At 39.9% G+C, this 24,993-nt stretch overlaps 4 protein-coding genes and 1 long non-coding RNA gene across 7 annotated transcripts; 3 read left to right on the forward strand and 2 right to left on the reverse strand.

Annotated features, from left to right (window-relative positions):
- Positions 1–22: 22 nt before the first annotated feature.
- LOC114936262 (zinc finger CCHC-type and RNA-binding motif-containing protein 1) lies at positions 23–2,062 on the reverse strand. The gene is made up of 4 exons (XM_029309410.2): positions 1,758–2,062; positions 1,088–1,199; positions 421–768; positions 23–242 (listed from the first exon to the last, which is right to left on the reverse strand). Exons 1-4 carry the CDS (start codon positions 1,868–1,870, stop codon positions 114–116), a joined length of 702 nt encoding a protein of 233 aa, XP_029165243.1. The 5' UTR covers positions 1,871–2,062; the 3' UTR covers positions 23–113.
- Positions 1,717–2,627, forward strand: LOC114936264 (uncharacterized). Its single transcript, XR_003820670.2, has 3 exons — positions 1,717–1,905; positions 1,978–2,080; positions 2,245–2,627. It is a non-coding gene; the product is annotated as an uncharacterized LOC114936264 (long non-coding RNA).
- Cp190 (centrosome-associated zinc finger protein CP190) lies at positions 2,102–7,022 on the reverse strand. Of its 3 annotated transcripts, none has more exons than XM_029309409.2 (5): positions 6,910–7,022; positions 5,699–5,894; positions 5,499–5,635; positions 5,152–5,412; positions 2,102–5,068 (listed from the first exon to the last, which is right to left on the reverse strand). In XM_029309409.2, exons 2-5 carry the CDS (start codon positions 5,864–5,866, stop codon positions 3,001–3,003), a joined length of 2,634 nt encoding a protein of 877 aa, XP_029165242.2. In that variant the 5' UTR covers positions 5,867–5,894; positions 6,910–7,022; the 3' UTR covers positions 2,102–3,000. The 3 variants fall into 3 exon arrangements, with proteins under 3 accessions (XP_029165242.2, XP_085342182.1, XP_085342183.1); XM_085486056.1 differs by lacking the exon at positions 6,910–7,022 and adding an exon at positions 6,736–6,903; XM_085486057.1 differs by lacking the exon at positions 6,910–7,022 and adding an exon at positions 6,173–6,725.
- Positions 7,023–7,638: 616 nt separating this feature from the next.
- On the forward strand, positions 7,639–9,236 carry ND-B16.6 (NADH dehydrogenase (ubiquinone) B16.6 subunit). The gene is made up of 3 exons (XM_029309412.2): positions 7,639–7,887; positions 8,016–8,166; positions 8,835–9,236. Exons 1-3 carry the CDS (start codon positions 7,788–7,790, stop codon positions 9,040–9,042), a joined length of 459 nt encoding a protein of 152 aa, XP_029165245.1. The 5' UTR covers positions 7,639–7,787; the 3' UTR covers positions 9,043–9,236.
- A 665-nt stretch (positions 9,237–9,901) lies between these two features.
- On the forward strand, positions 9,902–24,875 carry LOC114936259 (uncharacterized). The gene is made up of 10 exons (XM_029309407.2): positions 9,902–10,924; positions 13,380–13,511; positions 14,269–14,473; positions 14,572–14,995; positions 15,447–15,916; positions 16,014–16,339; positions 16,441–16,700; positions 16,891–17,161; positions 17,579–17,764; positions 17,846–24,875. The coding sequence occupies exons 1-10, from the start codon at positions 10,730–10,732 to the stop codon at positions 22,100–22,102; spliced, it is 6,726 nt and encodes a 2,241-aa protein (XP_029165240.1). The 5' UTR covers positions 9,902–10,729; the 3' UTR covers positions 22,103–24,875.
- The last annotated feature ends 118 nt before the right edge of the window (positions 24,876–24,993 follow it).

A 24,993-nucleotide genomic window follows, 5' to 3' on the forward strand; every position in this document is an offset into this window, starting at 1 on the left:
CCATAGAAATAATGTACAGTAATTTAAAGGGTAATCACTTTTAAGCATTATTGATATTTTTATTCAATTATACATATTATTGCTATTATATACCATATATATATATATATATATTATTCACTGAAATCTTCTTCATCACTAAAATAATCATTCTTTTTATAACGTTTTTTTGGTATAGTCGAGCTGTCTTTTCTATTACATTCATCCATCGTTTGTCTACGTTCTATTTCAGTTCGCCTTTGCTGAAATCGTCAAATCATCAATGAAAATGTCTACATTTAATTCTATGAAGATTCAAAATAATATTAATATTTAATATATATATTTATAATAATATTTAATATTTATATTTTCCTCATTTAAAATTAAAATTTGTTTTCTCTTCAGCTTTGAACTAGAATGTAAAAATAATAACTGCACCTCGAATGCAATGACAGCACTTAGTGTTTCAGGCTCCTCCTCCGTATCATCTTCGACCTCGTCGACATCATTAGTGCTACGCCTTGGCTTTCTCGTCGTTTCATCACTATCACTGTCGAGGTAACTTGCATCATATTTTTCTTGCTTCACGTTCTTCTTTCGTATCCTGACTCTCTTCGGTGGCGGTTTTCGGGGACCTAACATATTGCTGCTACATCCATAGGATAAATGTCCTTCTTGTCCACATTCGTAGCACTGGGATTTATCCGGATAATCCCTGCGACGTATGAATTCAGTACTGCGACCATTGTCGACTGCTATGGAACTTTTCACAGTGCGACCAAGTATCTAATGTAGCGGAGAGAAAGACTATTACTATAATACACAGATCATTAACATAATCATGATTCTTCAAAGCTAGATTTCGAAGAGATAGAGAGATCAAGTTAACTTATTTAATTAATTATTTGATACAACTCAATCCAAATTAAGCTTATTTAACGCATATATAAAGTTTGGAATTAAGTATATTAAGTATATTAAGGATATTAAGTATAAAAAGTATGCATTGGATAACGAATCAATTAATGATTAGATGTAAAATAATGTAAAGCTGCGCTGTATTAAATGATTGAGGATAAATAGTAGAAATTTCAACTTCTCTAACTTCTGTGTTATTGAGAGCTTTCGCACAAGATACAGCATCCTCTGCTTTAAGGAACAACACAAAGGCGACTCCACGGCTACGTCTGGTTACCTTGTCCTTCAATATTGTTACTCTGAAAATAGACCACACAAAATAAACATTTGTACAACAAAACGCAACAGATTACAAATTACAAGGCACTTCCCAGCAAACACCGATATATAATTGTTACATTGCTATAATAAAATGGAATATAACAGGTAATATAACGTGTACGTTACATGTAACATCCATGTTAGTTGTAATTTCCCACTCATAGATGTAACATTTTAATATAACATATATTACATTGTAGTTATATTGTAATTATATACCAAATAGCACATTGATGTATTGATACGTCAGTGCTATCTTGGGATATAATGACAATATAACTACAATGTAATATTAAAAATGTTACATCTATGAGTGGGAAATTACAACTAACATATACGTTACATGTAACATGCTTAAGTATATAACATTTATATACTGTTTGCTGGGTTTATTGCCATTGATAATCAGACTTTGAATTACATGGGAGCATTAATAATGTAAACAAATTATGCTCTCAACTAATAAAATAAGAATATGTAAAAAATAAATATAATATGCAATTTGTATAATTCCAAGTTTATTAATAATTACTTACTTGACAATTTTTCCATAACTATCCAACAGTTGATGAATGTCATTGTTGGTTAAAGAGAATGGTAAATTCGAAACGTAAACAGTGGATTTGCTTGGTGCAATATGACCGCTCATGTTTCCTCTCAATTCTACCTAATTTTATAAAAACTGTAAATCAAAAAATCTCATTCTTACCCACAATTAAAATATTCCATCAAAAAATATTTTATTCTTCTGTTTAGAGAAACTGTTTCTCCAACCAGGATTCTTGATCTGTTTCTCCAACCTCGAGAAATATTAAGGTTAGGATAATCCAGAGGTTGGGATGTATAAAAATATGTACAGGTAAATTTCATGTACTAAATGTTCAATACAGATACTTATTTTGTATTTATTTATCTACATTTTTTTTAAATATATAATATATGGTACGATTGTGCAAAATTTACATTAAAATATAAAATCATTTGTAATCTGCTGCTATATGTATATATCTTTGCCTTTTATAGAAATTAGAGAGTTTATCGTCCGAAAGAGAGGCAGAGTTTTTGGAAGGAAAATTGATTTTCAAAGTTCCTTACTACGTCATATATATTTTTTCGTTTTGCAAGAACAGTATTAAGCTAGGAGATTGGTCACCGATATTTTGCATATTACTGTGGATCTTGACGAAATTAATCTATACCTTAATTAATAAGTGTAACATATATTTTTATAAGATCTATATTTAAGCAGATATAAACGTTTCTTATAATTAAAAAAAATTTTTTTTCTTGATTTATAGAGGCTCTAAATCTTAAGAGCTTTTACAAGTACTATCATAATAAGGACTATACATGTCAAGATTTATGTTCTGTAACTTGCATCGTAAAATATATTATACTTTACTTCATCTCGTGTTGGGAGTGTTTGCTTCAATAAAGTAATTCAGAAAATACAATGTGTCGGTGCAAGGATAGAGTTCACATATACAAGCGTAAAGAGTACAATTCAATACTCAGTATTATATTACTTGTTGCTTGTAAATATAATAACGTGATGATTGATTCTGTCACATTTCAACACTGAACCACATAGCAAAGTGTCAACTGTGTGACTTTTGCACTAACATTTCCCTTCTGTCACCGACCACTATCGATAAGCATTACACAGAGTAAAATATAAAATAAATCTTCATTGAAGCGTTAGAGAATATAGCCATGATAAAAAGTTAATAACATATTACGTAAGCAAATAAGATAAAATCCAACGTTACAATACGACGTTCATGACTCTGTCGCTTCCGCGCTATCCTCGTCCCATTCGGTGGCGAAGTTTTGCATCTTCTCGCGTTGCTTATCAGTCATCTCTTCCATATCCTCGTCTCCTTCGACATGCTCTTCTTCAATGATCATGACCGACTCTTGAGCCTCGTCCATGCTGTTGCTCTGTTCGCTTTGCTCCTCATCGTACTCCACTATCTCCGTTTGTTCCTCAACATACTGTATCACTTCCTCGACCTGATTATCAGCACAATCCTCCAACATGTCTTGAGTAACCTCCTCTTCCTCTTCCATTACTTCTTCCTCGACCTCTTCCTCGACCTCTTCCTCGACCTCTTCCTCAACCTCTTCCTCGACCTCTTCGACGACTTCCTCGACTATTTCCTCAGCATCCTGCGCAACTTCAGCAGACTGATAACTCTCGTACGATCGATGATCGGCCTCCTCGGCGCCGTGAATGTACACGATCATCCCGTCGTCCGTACCTTGCATCACTATCTGTTCGTTATCAGCGATATCCAGCTGTTGCGGCTGCTGATGATGATCGTTCTCGACGTGCTGGTAATTTTCATCGTTATTCACCAGCATAATCATATGCTGACCCTCCAGTTCGTGCTCGTTGTAGGTGATATTATGCGTTATGTCATCTAACATGTCTGACACGATGTACTCATCGTTCGTCTTCATCGTTACAGATACCTCCTCTTGCGTGTCCACAGTCGCATCTGTGTCGTCTCCAACACCGAGAGAAGCGGCTATGCCGCTGGCTACGTGGCTGAGAGCCTCTGCTTCGGATGACGGTTCTAGGGAGATGGTCGGTGCAGACTGCGCGGACTCACTGGTGTCTCTATGTAACTCCTTGTGCGCGCAGTCTAAATGTACCTGCAAATTCGTCAGGCGAACAAACACCTTGCCGCAGTACGGGCAACGATGGCCTTTCGCCTCCTTGCCGTCCGCCATACCTCCGTGTCCGCTGTTCAATTCGTGTGTGGTGAGCTCGGTGACGCTCTTGAACGACTGATTGCACTGGCCGCATTGGATGTCCTCGGAAGGCAGAGAGTGATGTCGGGTGGCAGGTCGATGATTGTGATTTATCTGATGACGCACCAGCAGGGTTTCCGAGAGAGCGACGTACGAACAGGCCTGGCACTTCGGGAAGCACATGCTCTTGGGTGGTGGCACGTTGTGCTTGGTGTAAAGATGGTACATCAGGATGTTGCGCTTGGTTGCTTTGTAGCCGCAATGCTCGCAGACTCGCGGATCGAACTTCTCCTCGTGCACGTCCTGCATGTGTCTCCTGTACATGTAGTAATTCGTGTACTCCTCGTCCAAGTCGCATTTGTTACATTTCCAGGGACCTGTCTCGCCGTCGATGCTACCATTGCACTTAGAATCGTTCTCGTCGCCGTTGTTGGATAGCAGATGATCGGACTTCAAGACCATGTATGATACTTTTGTCTTGCACGCGGCATTGCTGTCGGAGGACTTTGTCTCTTTCTGCATGATCTTTAAACGAATATTCTTATTGTTCTTCACTAAATGCGGATACTTTTTCAATACTTCTCTGATGATCTTTGCGTGTTTGTTGATGGATTCGTCGGTGCTCGGTCGATTCGACTTGGGCTTCTCCACGTTTTCCTTCTCTTCCAGATCGAAACGCACTCGCTTGGTCTGACCTTCTTGAGATTTCTGCGAAAAACTCTTGGATATACTCCAATCGTCGTCCGAATTCGCGTCTCTCAGACTCTTCTCATTTCCCTGATTTTCATCGTCCTCGTCTTCGGTTGTGTCATTTTTACTGTCCCTATCTGGCGAACGTTTACGAGAGGAATTTCCTTTTTTATATGCGTCGGATGCTTGAACAATAGGCTTTGTATTATACGTAATATCGTCGAACGAGGAAAACACTCCCAGTGCAATATCATCCGCTTCCGGAAGATCGAATCTCGATGGACCGGGAGTCGTCTCCTGAGGTTTATGCATCGAGGATAAACCGTGGAATGGTCGTACTTCGTAATTCATCGAAGGTATAGATGGAGACTCGTCCAGCTTTCTCTTCCAAATGGGTAGTCTTTAATAATAATGAAAAATTATTGACATTTTATTATAGATAAAATTATATTCGAAACATAAAAATTATATTTGCATACGTACTTTCGGCCAGGTAACGGCTGACCAGGTAAAGTCGGCATCGAGCTGATGGAGCTAATGACCGGTTTTGAAATTGTAGGTGGAGATTTCGAAACATTTATTGCTGGTCGCGCGGATGACTTTGCCGTCTCGGCCTGTAAATTGCTCGTGTTGAATTGAGCATCGAGCAATTTTGTCAGCACTGTCATATTCATTTTTTGCGCTGTACGGTATAAAGCATGTTGCTCTGACGTCCAGTATTCCAGTTGTCCAGTGTACATAAAACTGCACATATAAATGCAATCGTACCATATAAAATCGAAAAGAATGTTTTTAATAATAAATATATAAATACATTAAGATGTACGCACCTTATAATAGATTTAACACACTCGTAAGGCATGTCTGAAGGCATAGTAATTATACCGTTAAAGTCATCTTTTTCTCGTTGCTGCTGCTCGAGTTGCATAAAATAGTCTGTACACGTCGCCACTACGAGTTTATGGGCCTGCAAGAATTGTTTATGTATTTAAAATTATTACAAGCATTACACATTATTTATATTATTTACCTGTACAATAATATCGCTTGTAGGAAATCTAATTTTAAGATCAAGAAATTGTTCTTCGGAGTAAAGTTGCTGAACTCGTTGAAGAAAGAATGATCCCCAATTATCCACCTTCACTTGCTTTAATCCCCGCGAAGGGGGTGATTTCTCTTGAATTATTCCCGACTCCATTATGAAGTATTTGATAGAATATCAATACCTGATTAACATAATAAAAAAATATTACACAAAAATTGAATATAAATATTCATTTTTTTTTTTTTAGTATTATAATACAAATTATGGAAAAAACTAAGTCACAATAAAAAGTATAGAAAACTATTTGCATAAAATCTTTCTTTATAATATATTAAACTATAAACTGAAGAAATGTCATCTGGATAAGTAATTTATATCGATTAATAATTATTTTATTTTATGCTTTATTCTGTAAACATTAAATAAAGTTAATATTTTAAAATGCATATATATACATACATTATACACATTTAATGTGACAGCAAAGTAACACAGTACAAGACACTCAGATAAAATGATTATATTGCACTTGGTACTGTAATTATATTAGTATTGCACAAAACAAATTGGAAAAAATAAAATAAAATAATATATCCAAGTATGTTCACAAAATTTGTCTCTAATTTATCTGCTACATGCTCCAATATAATTTTTTGTATATGCGCATGTGTGTATGTGTCTATGCGTGATTTTTTCGATCTTAGGAATCAGAAAGTAGCATCGAGAATTTTATCACAGACGCGAAAGGTCGATCCATTCTCACTGAATCAAGGACAGAAAATAAGCAAGTAAAATTCGCAATATATCTCAATACTCTGTACAGTACAATTAAGTCGCGCGCGCGCTTCATGTCACGCGAGAATCGCGAAACGGGAAGAGAAAAAAGAAAAAAATGGAACATATCCAGAGAATCTTCTCGCGCGAAGAAAAGGGACGCGATTTCGCGAGGAGAATTTGTGAACCGGAAAGTGGCTCGAGAACGCGCGGCGACTTGATCTCTCTCGGAGCACGAAAATACTAACATAATCGCGCGCTGTCACAGTGGACAGAAGAAAGGTAGAGGCTGGTCGGCGTCCTCCCTTCGGAGCTCTCGCTCTCGCGGCAAACAGCTGTTACCCGGCTCTCGCGAGCGAGTACGCGAAGCGAAGCGAAAATACACTCCGCTATTGCACGCTTATACTGCAAGTCGGATATACCTGTTCGTAGCAGGCCCTCAATATATCCCGTTCAGCACCATCTCTTACGAATTTTCTCAGTATTGCAATCAACAGCAAGCATCCCAATTATGCGCCGTGACTCACAGATGGAGCTGTTGCTGTTGCTCCCGAGCGGAGGCACGAGTTATAAATTTGACAAGAACGCTTTTGACAGCTGTTCGAGGCTCGACCAATCAGGAGGAGGGTAGCCACGCTTTGATTCGTCGCGATCTTTAAGCAGGTTTTCATGTCAAATTTTGTATTCAATTCGAAGCAAATGTATATTTAAAAAACATAAGATGTAAAATTATAGAATTGTAAAATAAAAAAATAAATTCTAAAAATTATATAAATTAAATAAATTTAAAAAAAATGTTTTTAATTATATTAAAAATAAAATTCAATTAAGAAAGTAAAAACAAAATTTAAACAATAAATTTAATAAAATTTAATATAAAATAATCTGATCGTAATTAATAATCGATGATTATGTATAAATTAAATTACATTTTTAATTAAATCTGAATTCATGAGAATTGGACTTTAAGGTCTCCAAAGATATGGGATCATTTTATTTAAACGATGTAAAAATATAAAAGATGATTAAAAACAATGTAAGAAGCAAAAAAGTCTATATATATGCATATATATATATATATTTTATTATTATTTTCGTTCTCGATATTTTTATGTCCTATTTTTTAATCACTGTCGTATTACTATAAATTGAAGTTCCATGTTCCATCTCTCTTTAGAGGACGAGTGACGTTACGTGATGGTAGACGAATGTTTTCGAGACTCTTTTATCCTTTATCGTGAAATATAACCGAGTGATGTTCTAATTCCAACACTATCGCAGGAGGAAATAAGATTCGAGGATGGACGCGGCTACGGGTAAAAGGATGCAGGATCTGCCACCTAAAGGAGGCTATGGTCCCATCCAAACGGATCGGGTTAAGCTCCGCACCATTTTGGGGGGTAAAAAGCAGATTTATATTTCATTGATACAATTTTCATTCGGATCGTTAAATATAAATATAAATATAAATTAAAAATAAAAAGCGACCCACAACGTTATGTAACAATGTTTTCATTCAACTTTGCAGCCAAGAACACGTTTGCGCTCTTCTTCGCCACCACAGTGGTTGGATTCTATGCTTACTATCTAAATTACAAGCTTGTTAAACGAAACGAGATTGAGATGAGAAGCACACGTCTGGCTATCTGGCCAGCACTGATAGCGGAACGAGATAGATCGTAAGAATATCATGCAATATTGTAGTCTCGATTCATTGCTTTATTAGATAGGGGGTCCCATAGGAAAATGCTGAAACTAGTCATTTTTTTAATGCATGCAGTTATTGAGAAAACACAAATTGTGTTGAAAAGGGGAAAGCATTTTGTAATGGATATAAGTAAAATGTATATCAGTTTATTTTATTGATTAAAAGTAATGAAGAAAGTGCTAATAATCACATAAAATCACATAAACTAATGATAAATATTTTTAACAGTGTTAGATTTAATAGCAGTTATTAAAAGGATCGTCAATAACATTAAAAATAACATGTTAGAAAAAGTTTTCGTAAAAGAATAGAATTTTGTACAAATTTGAATGGGCGCACTTTGACACTATTTATCATTAGTTTACATATGTGATTATTAGCACTTTTTAAATTATTTTTTATCATTAAAATAAAGTGATATACAAACATTTTATTTGTATCAATTAAAAACTGCAAATTTTCCTCCTTTCAACACAAGTTTTCTTTTCTCAATAACTGCATGCGTTAAAAAATGACAGCTAATTAGTTTCAGCATTTTCCTATGGGACACCCTGTAGCTAACGAAATTGAATGCAAGATCTCAAATTAGATGAGCTCAAATGCTATGATTTTCATAATCATTCTTCTGGTTTTGCACAGTATCTTGAAACAAATGAGACGCAATCGAGATGAGGAGGCAGAGTTAATGAAGAACGTCGAAGGATGGGAAGTCGGTACTTACTACGGAGAACCGATATACTTCCTGGATGAGGAAAATCAATTCAGGGAGCCTCTGTTCATTGAACACTTTGCGCATGCTGATCCTGGTCACCTCGGTGAGCGTAGTTGCCGTCACCTGATGTCGTAAAGGAATCGTTTAGCATTTGGACTTTACGCAGCTTCTGGCCAGATTTGGCTTCTATTATAAATTGTAAACCAAAAGAACAAACCTGCATAAAGTGGTAGTCTGTTAATAATAATGAGAAGTGTAATTATATTGTGAGTAAATTATTATAAAATTTAAAATATCCACAGGTTAGAATAAAATTGTGTTCAGTAATATTCCTGTATATGAATAGTCTTCATAAGTTTTTGGCGTTTATTTTAGTTACCTAAAGTGATATAAGCTTAATAAAATGTAACTTGTCATTGAAAGCCTTTTTTTTAGGTTTCTATAATGTCAGATCAAATATTAATACATGATATAATTATATATACAGTTTAATTATGTCTTTATACTTTCATAAGCTATAAATGCAAGTGATAATTAGAAAAGTTTAAAGTTTTTTTTTTGTTATTTGTAGTTAATGCACACAAACGCGCAAATCATATAGACAGGAATATATATATAAAAATATATATATATTATTAATATAAATAATATTAATATTAATACTATTATTATATTCCTATGTCTATGGCGCAAATAAATCCGACATATCATCAATATCGGTGAGGAAATATGAAATGGAAAGGATATAAAAAGGATAAAAACCCGGAAAAGTGTCAAATTTTCCTCGCTCGGCTCTCCCTCCGTCGTTCGAAAAAGCGCGCGAAACTCGGGTCTTGGGCTCGCGCCAATACGCTCAGCGGCCTCGCGGCAGCGACCAATGGGCTTCTCGCTCGGGCGGTCACGTGGTCCCCGGGGCGCGTTCGCGTATGGGACGGCTCGGCGTCACGTGCTCGGCGGAGCCTTCTCGCTCCGGTTACTTTTTCGTTCTCTCCTCCTCTCTCGGTCGGGGGCCACGATTATCCAGAAACGCGGCAACGTCCCGATGCGTCGTCGCTGCAGGCGCGCGGCAACGGTACACCGCGTCGATCGCCCGTACCGCCGCCGGCTACGAAACAAGTGTCTGTGTACAAGATGGCGGCGCCCGGAGCAGCTCCCACCGTCGCGGAGATCGCCAGGAAGCAGCAGCGTCGGGCGGCATCGGAAGCAGCAGACGCGGCGCGGCCGCAGCGACGAGCGTGAAGCGAGTCGAGTCCCCATTCGATTTCCGTAGCTACGGGCAACGCGCCCAGCGCTCTGTGCGTGTCAATTCGTTATACGAGGACCACGAAACCAACCACGTCGACGACCCGTCCTGACCGGTGAGGCGCGGCGCGGCGCGGCTCGCATCATCATCATCATCATCGTCATCAACGGGCGGCGTCATGCAGCCCGAGGAACGGAAGAGGAAGCTCGACGCGTAGCCTGGGCCAAGTGTGCTCGGCGAAGGCAGGTAGGTAGGTAAATAGTTCGAAGAGGACGACCAGAGGTGTGGGCCTTATCTGTGGGATAGAGTGAGAAGGCGAGTGAGAAGGAAGGAGAGAGACAGATAGAGACAGAGAGAGAGAGAGAGAGACAGAGTGAGAGAGAGAGAGAGAGCGCGCGGAGTCTGCTGCCAGTTCGTCCCCGGGCAGCGGTTGGGAGATTACGTTGTCTCGTCGTCGTCCATCATAGTTTTTCCATCCGTCCGTCCGGCCGGGAGGATACTAGGTAGTCGCAACGTTGTGGCGTCACTCCCATCCGAGGACGACGCTGCGGGACGATCGTCGGTGAATTTGGTCTCGAGATGGCGACGACGACGACGACGACGGCGGCGACGACGACGACGACGTCTTCGTCGGTGCCGATGGAACGGAAGAAGTCGTACCACGATCTCTGTCGGCTGTGCGCGTCCCACGACAACATCAGCATGCACATTTTCGGCGAGGAAGGCGTGAACCGGCAGCTCGTCGACAAAATCCAGACCTGCCTGCCGTTCAAGGTGAGTCCCTTTGTTCTTTTCTTAGGATCCTGGAGAATTTTCCCCGTCTCTCCTCAGCATCTCTTTGTCCCCCGTTGGCGTCCCTCGTTCCCTTCTCCCTCTTCCTCGCTCCTCTTCCTTCCTTCTCCCGATTTCGTACAAGTTTTCCGAGTCACCTCCCTCGACGCTTCGTGGCCCTGCACCACTCGTCCTCGATCTCATTCTTCCGAGACGCGGTCGAGAAAGAGAGAGAGAGGGAAGGAGTCGAGCGAGAGTGCGAGAGAGACGGAGAGAAAGAGAGAGAGAGATCGATTGATCTTTATTCACTTCCTCGGCCTATTTGTACACAAGTCCAGTCTATAATATAATAATATTTAGGGGGATAAAGGGAAGAGGAACTTAAATCTCGGTTTGAGATTGTTTCTCATCTTAACGAATTTGCTAAGTATTATATTTGGCTCTTCACAGCGATACATTCTCCATCCTTGTTATTCACGATAAGAGCGTTCTAGCTATATTATTTATTAATAAATAATAAGATGCAATTTAATTCGACCAAAAACTGGTTATTCATTTATTGAAAATAAGTACACGCGCACGTTGATCGCCAGCGATAAATTTTAACAAATAATAAGGCGCAATTTAAAATTCGACCAAAAACTGGCTATTCATTTATTGAAAATAAGTACACGCACGCGTTGTGAAGATTCATTATTTATTAATAATTACATCCTCTAACAATTCTACTCGACATTATATTATACATCTTCGCTTCTTCGTCAAACAGAGAGAGAGAGAAAGACCGAAGGGGAGAGAGAGAGAGAGATTCACGGACGACTCGTTCGGCTTCGACGGGGCGTTACTGGGTGAAGGTTTCCTTCCCACCGCCGCGTCGTCGCCGTCGGCCATCGCGGTCGCTCGCTCTTCCTCTCTCTCGTTCGCCGAGCGAGCGTGTCCTCGAATTCCACCCAGTGGCGGAATATCGTCGCCATCGCTTATCGAGGACGGCGCGGAAGGGACGCCCCGTCGCGACGACGCACCGGCGACATTTTGTTTGCCGCCACGAGACTCGTCGAGCAGCCGACATCGAGTCCAGGTCGTCAGCGCCGAGCGGAGTCGTCCTTGATCCTCGAATCGATCCGATGGAGCTTCCTGGAAGCGAGGCTCGACGGATTTTCCTCCTCTTCTTCTCCACCACCTCCTTCACGACCTTCGATATTTTCCACACCGGATCATCACACGTGCACCATCTCTGTTGCACGAGGGGGATGTTGCTCAATTCCGGAAGCTTTTTATCTCGTCGTTTTTATTAATCAAGGGGTTTATTTAAGCGGGTCGGTAGATAAAAGTTGGGACAAAATCAAGAAGATCGACTTGATTACGAAACACGCGAGCTTTTCTTCGAGGATGCGTTATTATTCTGTCAAATGTTGTTGGACGAGACGCGTGACGAGACACGCGATCTTCTTTAAGATACCTCGTATTATAACTATATGAATTGAATTTGCATAATTTTCTGGGATTACAAGTTTAAGTACAGTTTTATTATATATTTATAAATTTTATATATTTATATGTAATTTTATATTGTATATATTATATATTATTATATATACAATTTAATTTTAATATAATTTCAATAAAGATAAATTTATGAAGAGAGAGATAAATTTATAAAAAAATTATAAATATTATCGTTGAGATTGTTTTTTTTTTTTTTTTTTTTTTTTAATAACAATTTGCGCAAAAGTTGAGATTTCTTCTTCGAAAAATGTTTTACGCAGTAGTTTAGGTATGATGGTATTGGAGGAAGGCGAAGTTTTAATTTTGGGTAAATTTCTGAAGAGACCGCTAATTGCATCTTAGAATTGCAGATTGCATCCAAGTTGTATTCATTGAGATTGATTGTTACGAAATTCTCGTCGGTGACGAACGTAACGTGCGACGTGCATTTCAATAACGAGAGGATAGAGGCGCGAACGTTTTACGAGGGATTTACTAGTTTTTAACGACACGAAAGATAATTAAAATGGCAGTCGATATAATAATAACATCTGTGTTTGCAACAGATTTATTCGCATATAATTACAATTTTATTTTAATCCACAACAGAGAGCCAAGATATTGTAATAACGAAATAATAATATTAGAAAGTAATATAAAAGCAATAAATAATTAGGTTCATATTTTATCTCTCCCATTCGAATATTGATGACATTATTCTAGAATTAATTATAAATCACAAATAATTGTGCAAAACGTTAATTGAATCCCAACATACATATTAAATACCTAATTTAATTTTCACTTTGTTATTATCTACTCTGTTAGCGAATTATCAATGAGAAATTTAGCGATAATTTCTAATTAAATATTTGCAAATACACTTTAACATTAGCTTTATTAATCGCTCCGCTAATATGTGATTTTTCACAGCCACTCGTTTATGCAAATGTCGAAAATTTCTGTGTTGCAGATAGAGGAGGACGATCGTCTGCCGAAAGTTCTGTGTTATCGATGCATGTACAATTTGGAAAATTTTTACGACTTCAGAACCGCGTGCGTGAACGCGGCCGCCTGGCTGGAAAGAAACAGGCCCAAGGAAGGCGTAAGTGTCTCCGGATCTTGGATGTTGCAACAAACTTAATCTCTGATTTGTGCGCTTGACAGAAAAATATGGAGAACGAATCGAAACGTAATCGCACAATTCCGATACCAATCGCCGTTTTCTCTTCTGGTGTAGTTGGATCCATATTTTTAAACTTCCAGTTTCCAAATCAGAGTATAAATCATTTATATTTCTATAGATTGTCACTTTTAAAGATTCTACAAAGGAAAATTTCTAGAGATAATTTTTGTATCGCACAGGCACGTGCTATAAATCAGAGATTTTCTTCGTTTTATACAGGATGTCCTGTACCCAGCAAATCACTGATATACAGTTAGATTTCTATCATTTGGAGACGATTTTTTCTCGGCGAAATTCGAGGAAACTCATCATTTTTTACATGTTCTCAATTTTTGCCATGTTTGTAACAAGCTTTAAATTAAAAGTAACTATAACTGAAGAATGTGATTTTGTTAATATTTTATTTCTATAAGACTTAGTGTGCGAAAATTTCTTTATTTTCAATCGCTTATAACTTTATTAGTGCTTTGATATTTTCGCCTAGGAAAAATCGTCTTCAAATGACGTCAGGAATCTACTGGAAATCAGTGATTCACCGGGTACGGGACACCCTGTATATCTATATGAAATATATGTAATAAAATATACCATATTATATAATAATAAAAAATATTTATATATAAATATGTATAATAAGATATGTACACATGTATATAAATTCATCATGTGTCGGTAGGCAAACGATGACGGTGCAAATAATAGCACGCAGTGCAGCGAGATGCACGCGGAGCTTCTCAAGGGAAAGGAAAATATGCCAATACTTATCCCGGAGGCGCCTGTGGTTAATCCGAATGCCGCGTTAGGTACACCGCCGAGATTGAATTCTGACGGTGAGGCCGAGGTCGAAGAGATTCTCGATGCGAGCGAAGGTACGGATGAAGGTACGTCACATTCCTTCTGAAGAAGAAAAAACATCCTTTTTCCTCTTTTAAAAGTCTTTTGGAAATGTCGCTCACGCATATGTTATTTCTGTGCAAAGTGCTCGATGATTCGACGGAGGATCGACGTTCGGAGATGGATTACGAAGACGGATACGAGATGGACATGGAGACGAATCCCAGTGATTTCTTAGAAATGACGCCGATGGTGACCGAGGAAAACGAGGAAGAGTGCAGCGCGAATAATACGAGCGCCGTTGCCGGTCAACAAGATGCCACGGTCGTCTTCCCACCTACGTCGCAGCAGCACGAGGTCTATGTGTGCTCTCTGTGCAACAAGGCGTTTAGCTCCAAAGGTCATTTGTCACTGCACGCGAGGATTCATGTGGGCGAGGGTGATGTGATCGGCGAAAGGGTCATCACCGACGATCATACCTCGTATCAACGACCGTACCAATGCGATCTCTGCCACAAATCGTATTCTACCGCGAAACATCGCTGGGGACACGTTTCTACGACACATAGGTGAGCTTCAGCAGATCTAGACAGTTATATTTTACATGTAAATTAATAAATTAGTATCGTTGTAATGCAACGTAATGAATCCGTTAGTAAAGGTACTATTAAAGTTCTTGGTTAAAAATACTCTTAAAAAGTAGGATGTGTTATATTTTTGAGCTAAACTTTTTTCTTTCAAAGTTAGGATTTATCGAGTTACGAGATGATTCGGCTAGCTATATAATTTCTAGTAATTTATTTTATTATTTTAGTAGCTTAAGGGTCCTGAATCCTCGGCCTTGTTGGATTGTGATGTCAAAATATCTTTATTTCAAAATGGCATCTAAGAATTTTTAACGTGTGTTTCCTCGCCTCTGACATCGCAAATTCAGCATGAATAGTGAGGAGCCAGGTGCCTTAATTTTAAACGTTCCTAACATTTTCAAGTTATTAATGCTTGGCTCTCGTTTTACTTTAGGGGACATCCTGCGGTAACGTGTAAGTACTGCTCGCGCATATACTCGACACGATACAACCTGGAGGAGCATATAAAATCCCGACACGCCGGTCTAGCGCCACCTCCGGAAGTATCGGTGTCCTTTTCCCGCGCGGAGACACGTTATCAATGTCAAACGTGTCCGACGGTTTATAAAGATCTGGCAGATTTCAACGCGCATCGTCAGATATGCGAGGAGCAACGCAGCGCCGATCTATTAGGGCAAGCCGACGCGCAGAACAATAAGAGTGTAATCGATGTGTCCGATATGTCGAGTATCGTAGACTCGGATGACGAGAACAAAGACTTCAGGAGTGCCGAGGCTAAACTGGCCAAGAATCCAAACTTGACTATATTGAAACACGCGTTGACTAAAGGAGACAGTTTAAAACGGAATTACGACGATGATGGTTCAACGTCGAGTTGCAAGACGAGAAAGATGGTCAAGATAGGTAAAATTTTCAATGATTAAAATTACATAATATAGAACGAATGAAAATTTCACACATAGGATTAAAAAACTACCTAATTTTGGATCGTTATATTTAGAAGGTGAGACGAATCCTGAGATAAAAAGGTGGTATTGCGAATATTGTCCACAAAGTTTCACATCGGTGGACAGTTTAAAGTTGCACGAAGTTAGGCACGACGCCGAGAAGCCGTTTGTCTGCATACTATGCAAGAAGGATTTCGCTTTGAAATCTTCATTGATAAGGCATATCCTGACGATACACGGCGTCGATCCTACTCCTATCATTGACAACGACAAGTGTCTAAAGACATCTGTGATGCCTCAGAATTGGAATCGAATGGATGTCAGCGTTTACGAGCAGAACGAAATAAAGGAACCACCGGAGTTTTCGTCGTCACCTGAGGTAAAATAACATTTTCGTTTTATCTTTTTTTTTTGTTATATCAAAAGGACAATTTGTTACAATGCGATACGATATGCATACACATCTGTTACGTTAAACAGGTAAATTTGGACAATGATGACAAAGACTCGAAAAACAATCACGAGAATATTGAAATCGAAACAGTATTTATATGTGAGATTTGTACGAGAGACTTTAATGATCGAGCGTCGTTATGGTTACACATGCGTGCAACGCATAAGGAACTTGCTGCATTCGCCTGTGGAGTGTGTTTAAAAATATGTTCCGATAATACACAACTCCAGAGTCATCTTTACATGTACCACGGAAAATCCAAGCTTTTGATATCGGAACAAAGAAGGTACAAGCTGCTTGTGTATATTGTGTCTCTACTTTCATTTCATACAATTTTTGTAAACTTACTTTTCTTAGATTATAGTTTTCGTGTTCCTCTGTTTCGTAATGTATTAGCCAGTATTTTCGTAAAATATGCAAGTATGTATTTATAAAGCGTAATAAATGTAAAATGCATTTACAAACTGCTGATACAGGTACAGCTGCACGATATGCGGCAGGCAGCACGATTCAAGAAAGAAGCTAATCGCTCATGTCTCGATACACAATATCGACTCTGGGCTTGATCCTGCAATTTTTGTACAATTAAACAGTAATTATTATAACGAGAATTTAAATGGTACCGAAGGAAATGAGCAAGTAATAGATTTTGATGCAGAAGATAGCGAGAAAGTCGATTGTTACATTTGTTATAAATCTTTTCCAAATGAGGATCACCTTATACGACATCAGAGAAATGCGCATAAGGTAAAATCACACATTAATAAATGATTAATTTATCTAGAAGGATTTAATTACATCTAGAATTTTATTAAGTTTCAGAAACCTCGTACTAATTATATAAAATTGAATCTTAGAAAAAGATCAGCTGGTTTTTTCATATGTTGTAGCTTATGATTTACTGAACAAAAAATGTAATAAGCTCAAAGTTAAATAATAGATAGTTATTGATTTACGGCATGTCAAACACGAAAAACTTGGGCTCTATGACTGTACTTAATAACTATCCAACATTTAGCTTTGAGGCTATTACATTTTTTGTTCAAAAACATTGAAAAAAACAGCCAATTCCGAAAGTCAAAATTCTATGTTTTTGGTGCGGGGTTCTTTAGCGATATTATAACATATGTACAGTGTAGAGATGAAAGAATTTTCCTGTTGCAGTCCGAACAGATAATTTCGTCGGGAGACGCCGCGGGAAGTGGAAACGCTGCGAATGTCAACGGCACCGGTAACAGGGCGCAGTATCATTTATTTTTCGTTTGCGAAATCTGCGGTAGCTCTCATTCGAGCAAATGGGAACGCTGGTTGCATATCAACAACATGCATAGTAACGAATCTTCCATCAAGGTGAGTTAGAGATAATAGATTCTTATCGCGTTTTTTTCCTTCGTCATTCTGATTCTGACCTCATTACATTTATCGTTTCAGTGTGAATATGAAAACTGCGGGAAGATATTCGCAACGAAATTGTTGCGTAATGACCATTGTCAGCATCATTTGATCCAAGGTCCGTCGCCGAACACCTGCGAAATATGCGGGAAATTGTGGCCTACCCGTGTCGATTATTGGAAACACGTGATGGGCGTCCACGCGGACATGGTGCCCCTGATCTGTGGCGTTTGTCTGAAAGTATTTTCCGACGTGATGCAGTTAAGTGCCCACGTTAAGGCGAAACATTGGCCACTGACCAGTGGTGATTTCAGCTGTGATATTTGCGGTAGGCCGTACTCCAATAAATCAAAAATGTCCCGGCATAGAAAGATCCACGGTTTGGAGGTGGCAGCAGCAGCGGCGGCAGCTGCAGCGGCGGCGGCGGCGGCGGTAGTCGCGGACGTCGCGTGTGATAACAGCAACCTGAACGAGCCGACCAACGAATCGATCAAGCTCGAGCATGGCAACAATAGAGCTGTAGACGTAAAATTGAAATGCGAACAGTGCCCCGAGCACAAGTTCACGACTCTGGACAGTTTACGTAATCATCGTCGGGTGGTGCACAATCTCTTCCCATGCGATCTATGCGTTAAGTATTATGGTAGGACGTCGCACTTGTGGAAACATGTGAACAGAGTGCACAAGGGTCACCCGGACGTGACTTGTCCGTACTGTGCGAAAACGAGCGCGTCGAGGGATCATCTGGCGGCGCACATTGCCAAGATTCACAGGTACGTACCCACCATGGGTACCAAGGACAATCAAAACTGTATCGTTTCCAAGTCCTTGAGTATGGAGGACGGTGTCTTGCATTACTGCGAAAAGTGTAACAAGGGATTCCATAAGCGTTACCTGCTCCGACGTCATATGAAGGGTTGCCAAAACTATCGTAAGGATCCTGGAGCGTTATTGACCCGCTGCCGAGCCTGCGAGAGGATATTCAAGGATCGCGCGAGTCTGCAGAAGCACATCGAGAATCACCACAGCACCTACACCTGCCATTTGTGCAACGAGACCATCACCTCCAAGCTGGGTATCATGACGCACAATCGCGTCAATCACATGGATCACCCGGATCTGACGTGCGACCATCCAAGCTGTAAGAAACTTTTCCGCACCAAGGAGGATCTCGAGTCTCATCGCAAGGATCACAAATATCACAGCAACCCGAACGTTTGCGATTTCTGCGGTGACACCGTGGAGAACAAACTCAAGTTGAAGATGCACGTATTATCATTACATCGGAACGAGATCGGCGTGTCCTGTGGTGTCTGTCTCATTCCTATGAAGGATCCGAAAGACTTGAAGAAACACGTCGAGGCAGAGCACAGCAGCGTTCTTTCCAATCCGAATACGTGTCAGGTGTGTGGCAAGCAGTACGCGTCCAAGTGGAAGGCTTTCGATCACACGAAGAAGTGTCATGGAAAAGTTTTTCTCACGTGCAAGCAGTGCTTAGCAGTTTTCACGGACGAGAACGATATACGCGATCACTACGAACATGTGCACAACGTTTCAAAGGACCAATTAGCCGTATATGAATATAGAATGGACATGAGCGCGAAGAGGGAAGACTACGAGACGCCCGATATCATCGTGAAGGAGGAACCGGACGATCTCGAGTACGACGAGGAGATGTGCGACGAGAGCTCGAACGATTCCCGCAAACGCAGACGATCCCCGAATGACACGTACGATTGCGAAATGTGTCCCGAGATCTTCCTCAATTCCGACACACTCGCCAAGCATTATCAGAACGTTCACAACACCGATCCCGTTCGCATGTTCAAGAAGTTCAAGAAAAATGACAAGCGTAAAATGAGAAACAGAAGCAACTACGAGTGCAAGAATTGCAACAAGAATTTCTCCACCAAGACCCTGTTCTGGAATCACATCAACGCGTGCACGCGACGCAACTCGGTATGTAGATTCGACGTCCCGAACAATACAATTCCGACGTCGATTCTGGAGTCGCATCTGAAGAACAACAACCAGATCCAGCGAGAAGAACCGCTGACGAACGAATCCAACTTGAACATTCCCGACTTCAATCTGTTCGAGGACATCAATCTGCAATTGTCGGCCCAGAAACCGGTGCCGAATCTCATGCCGTTATCGCACGTCAAGTCCACCGGGAATGGCAAGTGCTCGCGGAAAGATTCGCGCAAGGTGTACGACGAGACGACGAATACCGAGTGCACGTGCGAGGTCTGCGGTAAACAGTGGCCCGCCAAGAAGCACCTGTGGCAGCATCTGATTCGCTTTCATCGCGCCGAAGCCGCGGTCACCTGCGGGGTCTGTCTGAAACTGTGCAAGTCTTATCAAGACCTGAGCGATCACCTGAAGGCCGAACACGCCCCTGTGTTGTCGCCGGAGGGCAACAATTTCACGTGCAAGACATGCGGCAGGTATCACAACGCGAGAAGCAAACTACTGCTGCACATGAGCATTCATATCAATTACTGCCGGTGCGACAAGTGTCAGCAGAGTTTCTCGAGCGAGGAGAAGCTCGCCGAGCACGCGGCGAGCTGCACCGGAATCTGCAAGTCGGAATTTGAGAATCACGCGGCGACGGCGGATGCCGAAGACAACGCGAAGAACGACAACGATGAGAAGGGTAGCTTGATTGCCGACGAAACATCGGCCATCGAAGAGGAGGTCGAAGCGGATTTCGAGTCGGAGGGCGAAGAGGGTAGCAGAAGCATCCAGAACGAGGAGAACAACAGCGAGGAGGACAATTCGGATAGCGACGACTCGGATAGCGACAGTAGTTCGAGCGAGAACGAGGAGGAAGAAGAGGAGGAGAAGCAAGAGGAGGAGGAAGAGGAGGAGAATGAAAACGAGTCCGACTCGGACACGAGAAGCTCGAGCGCCGCGAGCGGCGACAGTAGATGCAATTCCGAAAGCGAAGACTCGGACATGGAGGACGTGCACGTGATGCGGAAGGAAACGATGCAGTACGACGAAGATATCGATAGGTTCAGGATACAAGAGAATTCGTCGGCGATGGAGAAGTACGAGGATCAGAGGACCGTTTCCGTCATCGCGGCGGCGGAGCAGAATAAACAGAGTAATTTGAATAACTTACTGATTTCCGACGCACCTGCGAACGCAGACAAATTTAAGGCGATGCGTCTTCAGGAAGCCACTGCAGCTAGCGACTTCTCTAATGATAACGAGAATGATAATGAGGAAGATGACGAAGAGGAAAATAATGAAAATGACGAAGGAGATGAGGGAGATGAGGGTGAAGGTGAAGGTGAAGGTGAAGACGAGGGTGAGGGTGAAGATGATAATGAAGACGAAGAGGAAAGTGAAGGTGAAGGTGAGGGTGAAGGTGAAGGTGAAGGTGAAGGTGAAGGTGAAGGTGAAGGTGACGTTACGAGCGAGGCCGAGGCTGAAAGTGAAGATGAAAATGACGGCGAAAATGACGCTAAAGGTGAGGCGGAAGAAGAAGAAGAAGAAGAAGAGGAGGAAGAGGAAGAAGAAGAGGAAGAAGAACAGGAGGAAAACGATGAAGACGACGACGACGGCCCGCCTGTGCTGAGTCCGATAATGCCTTTGTTGCCGGAAAACGAGTCTGAAGAGCACAGCAATACGATGGATCGTACAAGGCATAAGCTTAGTCCGATGATATCGCTGAATATGGACAAGTTGATGGAAGGATGCGAGATAACGGAGATTAAAACTGACGGGGAGAACACAGCCGCGCCGTCGAACGAGTCCAATTTCTTCGCGGCTAACAACAACGATCTGCCGGTGACCTGGGACGAGGATGATGAACGCGATTGCGATTCCGACGCCGGGGACAGAGGAGGCGTGATGGTGGTGAAGAACGAGGAGTTCGCCAAGAGGAGCGTCAACGAGCTGGAGGGCGACGACTACCAGGAAGATTCCGCGGATGAGAACGTCATGGACGATGATAGGGACGGTGGTAGTGGGGATCAGGTGCACGAGATACATAGCCTAGACGGGACAGTGTTAATGATGACTAATGACGCGGAAGGTAATCCGATTTTGATACAGCATAACATGTTAGGTATCGATAACGAGGACTCTAACGCCGAAGTGGCACAGTATATTTACCCAGAGAACACTTACGAGATCGAGGAAGAGGGAGACGAAACCGACGTCACGCAGACGGCTGAGATACAAGGTATGTCCTACGTTCAGGTTCAGGATATGTCGGAGAACGAGGACGACGACAGCACGGGGGATGAGAACGTAGAGGAGAATAGTACTGACGCCCAGAAATAAGAGTAGGGAGACGACGAGTGCCAAAACGGGGAAAGAGAGATATATCTATAGGGTATAGTAATTAGAATTCTGTAATAAAGTGTAAGATATAATTATAATACAGACCTTGGGACTGATCGAGACTCTTGCGAAAAACACGTCATATGTACCTTGAAAAAAAAAAAACAAAACGAAACAATATTGTACAGTAGATTTTAAGCGAAGAGAGGAGTAGTTTGTAACTTCGGGGGATTTTTGATAGATTAAGCGTAAGAGATTACGATTTTCACACGAGAGAGTAGATGTTTTGTTTTTATCGATCTGCCAGAGATGCGTCGTGTAAACACCCCAGGTAGCAAGTATGTCATTTTGACGTTTAATGACGTCAGTTTGTTGCTTGGGACAATTTCGCGAAACGTTGCAAACTTCCGAGAGAGAAAAAAAAAACAAAATACAGCTAATCGTTTCGCAAAATAAAATACGATTTTGAATCATAATATATACGTGTGTATAAGTATCGCGTTATGTGTAAATTATCGAGAGCTACAGTTTACGATACACCTTTTTTTTATGTTCCCGATCTATTATTTTATCATCGATAAAGCACTTTTTTGACAATAATATATTTCGACTATAACCCACGCGCGACTAATAATTACATATAAATGCCATCCGTTAGAGGGTAGGATGCGAATTATGAATGAATTTAATTGTGTCACGTGTTTTTGAAAAAAGAGGCAAGATCAAAGTCCGCAAATTAAAATTCTTAAATTTTCTTTAATTATACGGTTGATGATTTTAATCGTCTAGTAGAAAATGCGATCGTGCATCAAGTAAAAAAAGCCATGACAATTGTATTATTGTAAAGAAATATGATTGCCGAATTATTACAAAGGCGTATAAACGTGCTCGATCAATTTCTTTCAATTAAAAACCTAATTTCGAATTCACTTTTCTGCGTGCATTTGTTTTAGCGAAAGATGATCATGAAACTGTACCAACAAACACATGACAAGCCATCAATCTCTATTGTCTGGTATAAATAAAGTAATACTATAATAACGGAAGCAACAAGTACCATCCACACACATATTTCGAGATAGATTTTAAACGTTTCCTATATCAGGATTCTCTGTTTCTTAGCGTGAATATATGAAAAAGAAGCGAAAATCGTACACCTTCGCTATATTTTTATGGAAAAGTGATATAGAAAGAAAGAAACGAAGGAGTTTTATGTATATAATAGCTTTAAAACGATCAATCTGTACAGTTATGTAATGCGAGAGTGTGTTTGTACGTATGCATGAATGAGCGTATGTATGTATACATCAACGATAAGACGGAAAGACTCGAGATTCGTATATTAAAGAGAAAAAGGGAGTGTACCTCAATTATGAACATTAACACGATTAGTTGGAGATTCAGACGCGAGAGAGATAGTCGTTGCTTTGTATTATATTAATTTAACCGCCTTGCAGATCTTCTCCATTGTTTGAAGTTGAATGAACCCAGCAAACACCGATATATATAATTGTTACATTGTTATAATAAAACGGAATATAACAGGTAATATAAGTTACATGTAACATCCATGTTAGTTGTAATTTTCCACTCATAGATGTAACATTTTAATATAACATATATTACGTTGTAATTATATTGTAATTATATATCAAATAGCACATTGATGTATTGATGTCAGTGCTATCTTGGGATATAATGACTACTAAATATAACTACAATGTAATATATGTAATATTAAAAATGTTACATCTATGAGTGGGAAATTACAACTAACATACGTTACATGTAACATGCTTAAGTATATAACATTTATATACTGTGTTTGCTGGGCGGGAGAGAGAAAAAGATCGGTAAAGAAATAGAATCGTTGTGTATTAAGTTTGGATTGCGAGAGAGAGGGAGAGATTGGAAATACCGCAGAATTTTTAATGCGTATAGCGAGACAAGAAGTTAGGCGGACGACGTCTTTTTTTTTATCGTCGTCCATTTCTCCGACAACATGTATGTCAACGATCTCTCTTTTTTTTCTTATTATTTATTATATCCATTCCAAAGTAATTTCTAAGGTACTTTAGATTTTACGAAAGAGATAACTGTACTGATTTTGTGTCGTATTACGCGATATATATGTACGAACGATCCGTTTCGATGTTGCAGAGAGAGGGTTGCAAGTTGAGATGTTGATATTTATGATTATTTAAGTGAGAACGATTTTTACATATTATTGTAAAAATATTAAAATTTATACATTCACACAACACACACACACACACAACATACACATATATGATGAATTTTAAATATATGGTTTATTAGTATTCTTTGGTTCGAAAAATCGTGCATGTTTTTTTTTATATTGTTAAGATTTATAAGTTAATGTATTATATTAAAATGCTAAAATATGAAATGCAAAATATCTCGTAAGAAATATGCAAATGTCGCGAGTGTTATTTTCATTCGATCAATCTTATATGAACTTGTATAATCATACAAATTGTTGAAAATCGTTCGATCTAAATGGATCTATAATTGCGATGAAAGAATCAATGAATGAGATTGACATTTTAAAAAAAAGCGCCCGCGAATTTGTCGAACATCATTGCCAAAGTTTTTCCTCGCTCTGCGGCAAAAACTGATCGCGAATCACATGTATAATTGTGTAATACGGACATGCGAGGAAAAAATTACATGTATAATTTATCGTAAATTATCATTCTAGAATTTGTTCACAAACTCTGATTACAATAATTATTCTTCATGTGTTTTTGCAGACTGACTTTTTTTATTTCATCCCTTCCTGTAATAGTGAATAACTGTAATTACATAATAATTACATGTGTAAGAAAGTTATATATATATCAGATTATTTTTATCACATTGTTCTTTGT

Source organism: Nylanderia fulva, unplaced genomic scaffold (genome assembly GCF_048542155.1).
Source record: "Nylanderia fulva isolate GAGA-0341 unplaced genomic scaffold, ASM4854215v1 Scaffold4, whole genome shotgun sequence".
Lineage (NCBI taxonomy): Eukaryota > Metazoa > Arthropoda > Insecta > Hymenoptera > Formicidae > Nylanderia > Nylanderia fulva.